At 29.7% G+C, this 5,864-nt stretch overlaps 1 protein-coding gene across 1 annotated transcript; it reads left to right on the forward strand.

The window, feature by feature from the left end:
• The first annotated feature begins 4,443 nt into the window (after nt 1-4,443).
• LOC127085130 (uncharacterized) lies at nt 4,444-5,639 on the forward strand. Its single transcript, XM_051025704.1, has one exon. It carries the CDS (start codon nt 4,567-4,569, stop codon nt 5,431-5,433), a length of 867 nt encoding a protein of 288 aa, XP_050881661.1. The 5' UTR covers nt 4,444-4,566; the 3' UTR covers nt 5,434-5,639.
• The last annotated feature ends 225 nt before the right edge of the window (nt 5,640-5,864 follow it).

Consider the following 5,864-nt stretch of genomic DNA (forward strand, 5'->3'; position numbering starts at 1 on the left):
TATATATATATATATATATATATATATATATATATATATATATATATATATATATAATATATATATATATATATATATATATATATATATATATATATATATATATATATATATATATATATATATATATATATATATATAGAGAGAGAGAGAGAGAGAGAGAGAGAGAGAGAGAGAGAGAGAGAGAGAGAGAGAGAGAGAGAGAGAGAGAGAGAGAGAGAGAGAGAGAGAGAGAGAGAGAGAGAGAGAGAGAGAAGTGGGAAATGAAATCACATTTCTGGATGATGAAAAGAGTGGGAAGAGACCTTTATTTATAGGCCAAAGATTAACACGAAAAGGAAAAGTTATAAGGAAAATTATGATATGCCAATTGATTAGCATCATGTCCCAAATTGATTATTAGGCTTGTGTTAATTAATTAGTGAGCTCAAAATGATAAGAAAAGATATTTAGTTGTTACTAGTTATTAACGCATTGTCCTAATCGATTAGAGCATATTTTTTAACTTCTCCAATCGATTGCCATAAGGTGCCAATCGATTGACAAGCGCAAAAACATGCCCATATCATTTCTGACACTTCCTAACTTGCCTAGCACAACTTCAAGACATTTTTAGAAATTATTTCTTGAGAAACTTAACTTGAAAAATTTTGTGTGTGCGTGTGTGTGTGTGTCTGTGTGTGTGTGTGATTTGTCCATACAGATTTACGAAAAAAACCTTTATGCTTTTACAATGTATTCACTCAGACGTGCCGAGGAAGACTTTCATGTACTTCAAGATTTGTCATATGCTTCATCCTAATTGCTTCAATTTACTTTGAGATGATGCTTGAGTTATTATCCATTTGGTTGTCATCATCATAGAGTCAAGTCCATCAAACCCTAATATTCAGGTGTTCATCTTTAACCAATTTGACCGCTTTATGCTTTACTTTAATTGTTGTTATAAAAAAATAGTTGACATTATTAAGCACTAGTTGTCATCATCAAAAGTATTTATCCTTGTTAAAGAAATATCACCTAAAAGTGACTTGTAAAACTGGGTTCCACAAGGTGATCCAAAGTGGCGAGTTTATTGATATTAAAGCTGCAATGAATTATTTGATTATGATGATGATAACACATGATATCAAATAGTATCTAGTGAAGTCATTGCCTCTTAAAGATAGCTCAAGAGGTCGAAGATGATCTTAGTACTAAGATGTTTTATCAAGAGATCATTTTGAAGTTTCTCCTATTCAGATTCATAGAAGATATACCTCTAACATCAAGTCCTCTCTTTGAAGTTATCTCTGCCATTCAATGATGCTCAAGTGAAGAATTATATTTCAAGATTCTCCGGTGGTTTGGTATCTCAACTCTCTGTTTATGGTAATCAACTTGAAGACATCTCAAGCCTTATCATTCTAGAAGATTCAAGCTTCAGAGTTATGAAAGAGAAGAAGTATGAAAGCTCACCGGATTATATTTGTCTAAGTTACCAGAGTCTACTAAGGCATAAAGGCATCTCCATAATTACTTAGGCAAAATCACACACACACATAGAACATTTGAGGAACATCTCTTAATTTGTTAAAACCACCTAAAAATGTGTTTAAGGTATAAGATAATTGATTAGGGAGTCGTCTGATCAATTGGAAACACTTTTTTACAAAGAATAAGCAACTAACCTTAGTGTTATTATCGATTATTTCACTTTACAACATTCGTAATCGACTGGAACAATCTCTTAATGATTGGAAATAATTAGAAATTAAAATATTCTATTTTGGGGTGTAATAATCAATTAGGCTAATCAATTATAACATTTATTTGTCCCATAGATTATTCCTAATTTGAACCACATTTTATCTTATAAATAGAAATCTACTCTACCTTTTCAAATGACTCAAAAAATGGTCTTTAATCCTACTTTCTCACTCTCTCATATTTTTCTATAAATCTTTTTTTCTCACTTAAATTTTGTTTTAGTACTTTGAAAGAATAGGGGAGTGGATAGACGTCCCATATTATTGAAGAGAGCATGGTTAACTTCCATATAACTCCTTCCCTATCGTAGCGAATAGTGGACGCGTTAATTCATCATTCTCCCATATTTGACTGGTTATTCTTGAAATATGCGACATATTTAAGAAAGGGACGACACATAAAGTAAATAGGTGGTCGATCTCGTGAACGATGATCTGGAAGGCGTTATGGTGAGTCGATCACTTAACTCCATCGTAGCGTCTCATGGGCCCTTTACGAATATACTAGTACACTAATCATATGATTCATTCTTTCTATAATTTCATTATGTTCATTCATCTTTGTAACAATTTCCTAAACTTGATTTCGTGCCCTTTAAAATACTCTTCAAATGGACCTCTATATTCACCACCATTATCAACTCTGACATATTTTTGCTTCTTTCCTTTTTCTCTTTCAATAAATGCATGAAAGTGTTTGAAAACATCTGGTACTTGGTCTTTAAATTTCAAAACAAAACTCACACTTTACTAGAGTGGTCGTCAATAAAAGTAACAAAATATGATGCACCACTTAATCACCTAATGGTTCAAAAACCACCAATTTCACAAACTGCTTCATTTCCCATTTTAATGATTCTAAAATCACCAACATTATAAACTGAGAAGAAATCACGCGGAGTAGCAACACAGTATGAGATACCCGAATATTCACTTCAAACCTTAAAGTATAGAATATATAATCATATTAATTATAAAATATTCAACCTCCATTATTCCAAGTGATGTGGGACTTCCAACTCATATTTATATCTCTAACAGATGCTATTAGTAAAATCATTTGGCTAAGAAGTTTACTATCCAATGTTCAAGTTCCATGTCTCGGATCAATATCTTTATCTAGTGGCAATCAAAGTCAAGCAACTTTTCATTTAACAATCTATATTGTTTTTACATGAGAAGACTAAATATATTGAAGTTAATTATCATTTCATTCGAGACCATATACAATCTAGTGTTATACAAACAACTCATTTATAAACCAAACAAGAAGAAGATGATTTTTTTACAAAGTCATTAAAAACAAAGACATTTTCGTGATTTTTTTTTTGTCCAAGTTGGATCAAGCAGCCGAGCTAAAGTTTTAAGTTCAAAATTATAAGTTAAAAAATTACTTTAAAATTTATTATTTTATAATAAATATATAAAATACCCTCTCCATCATAAATTAAGTTTATATTTAAATATTTTACACAAATTAAAAAAATATGATAAATAAAAGCGAAAGAATATCAATTTTACTATATTATCTTTGTTATTTATTGATGTATTTTAATGATCATGGAGAGTAAATTACAAATAATGTAAATAATATTAATTGAAAGGTACAGACGAAAGAAAAAAAATCAAAATTACATTGAAAATTAAAAACAACAATTATTTTAGAATAACTAATTTATTAAAATGTAAAACATATTTATATTCTCATGGTATCATAACTTAGTTCAAGAATCTATTATTAAAATTTCTATTTTTAAATGGTTTAATTTGTACCAATAAAACACATATTTCAACAACTTAATTTTAATTTATACTTCATTTCTTTTTAAATATCATTTTTTATTTATAATTTTTTGTTTCTTTTTAATGGTACTTGCAAAATTTAAGATGATATTAAATATATTTTTATCAAAATTACTTTTAAATAATTATTACAGAAAAAAAATTAACAATATTTATTATTTAAAAAATAACGGATGAAACATTAAATTGAATGATTATCAAACCAGACTCAAATGTCGCTAGGAATGGTCATGGTCATGTCATGTCCTAAGACACCCATTTGTATACCCCACTTTCACGCGCATCACATATTGTGTTGCCTCGTTATAATCAACAACAACTTACAAAGAGATCGATAATAAGAGTTTTTTTTTTCTTTAAAAAAAATAGACTTTTTCTTAGGCCTGTTTAATTACTCTCTCCGTTCTTTTTTAAGTGTCATTTTTTTACTTTTTACCGATATCAAAAAAGTTAATCATTATTACTATTTTTTAAATAATAATTTTTGTTTTATCTATACTCCTATTTATTTATTATATTCATTTTACTTTTTCTCTCTATAATAATTATTTAGGAGTAATTTTGACAAAATTACAATTAATACTATTTAAACTTTGTAAATAACAATTAAAAAAAACAATTTTTTTTATAATATTTAAAAAGGAACGGAGGGAGTACTTTCTTTTTAACATATACATTATATAAGACAATAGGAAGAAAACACTTTTTTTTTCAAATTTTTTAAGGTTGTTATATTATATTTCCAATATTCCAAATCAAGAGCTTTAAGGATAGAAACTACTCATCTCATCGTATATAAAAATGTAAACAGATATATAGTGTAAAACAAAAGTTAGTTTTTATTAAAAATAAAAGTTAGTTGAAAAAACAACATGGCCAACATTTGACCATAAAAAACAACAACAACGTGGCAAAAACATTGCTCTATTATTAAAACAACACAACTATATCTCCTCTTCACTTTCATCCATTTCCATGTCCATTCCTTTTACTATATACTACTTCATTTGCTTCAATGGAAAACAAGAACAACAATCTCCTCCTCCAACCACTTCTACCTCATTTCAACCCTTCCTCTCATGAAATCAACCAACACAACAGTAACAACACAAACAACATCATTCACAGAATCCTCTTTTTTCTCTTTGTAGCATTTATCTCAATATGGGCAAACTATGAAGCATCAAAGACATTTGATATATACATAATAAACGACACCAAAGACTCTCTTGCCGGACGTCGTTTCACTCTTTTCTACATCTCAAACGACAAAGCCGCACGTATAGTTTTCAACACAAGCTCCTTCGTAGAACAAATTCTTTACCCTAATAGCAACAATGATATTGTCAAGAATAAAAAGAATATCAAGAGTGTCACTCTTCGCCTTGTTCATCACAATCTCAATACAAACACCATAATCACCGCTGCCGCTGCCGCCGGAGAAAATAATAATAAAAACTATGTAATTGAGATTAGTTCTATGTTACTTGAAGATGAAAATTTCAACAAAATGGTGATAGTGGGTGAAATTCAACGTGCCATGGCTAGAGTTTGGCTATGGGATGGAAGATCTAAGGCACCGCCTAGGCTTCTCGATGGTATGGCGGAGTATGTTGCGGAGTTAGCCGGATTCCGTCGTGAGAGGCTCTCAGGTGGAGGTGATAAGTTGCCGGAATGTGAACTTGGCGGTGGTTTATGGTGGGAGGATAAGGACCCTACGCATGTTGCACGTTTGTTGAATTGTTGTGAAAATTATGAGAAGGGATTTATCCAACGGTTGAATGAAGCTTTGAGAGACACGTGGCATGATCATGTGGTGGATGATTTGTTGGGATTGAAAGGCACCAAGCTACGTGGATTTTATAATGCTTCTTATCTGTAGCAAGTTGAATATATTTTTTCAAATAGTTTATTCTTTAATTATTTTCTTTAAAATTGTTATTGAAAACGATAGATTTAATTATTTGAAATGAATATTGTGGGTTAGTTAGTTGAGTTGGCAAACACGTTATTAATTGAGTTGGGGTCACCTATGTTTGATGCAATATAATCACATGGAATTAACATGACGCATGTGCAATTATGTGATGACATTTTGCTTTTATCTTCTAAGCTATTTTCAGTTTACTTATAGAAAACCTCATGAAATAAATCAATATGATAAAAAATTATTCAATTTACTAGTTAAAAAAGTATTTTTTTGAAAATTATTCTAATCCGGAAGTAAAAGAAATCAAATCGAATCGAATTCTAGTGCGGTGACACTATTATGAAAATTTCTTATATCTCGTTGAAAAATAAATTTTATTTTGA

This window comes from Lathyrus oleraceus, chromosome 5, assembly GCF_024323335.1.
Source record: "Lathyrus oleraceus cultivar Zhongwan6 chromosome 5, CAAS_Psat_ZW6_1.0, whole genome shotgun sequence".
Lineage (NCBI taxonomy): Eukaryota > Viridiplantae > Streptophyta > Magnoliopsida > Fabales > Fabaceae > Lathyrus > Lathyrus oleraceus.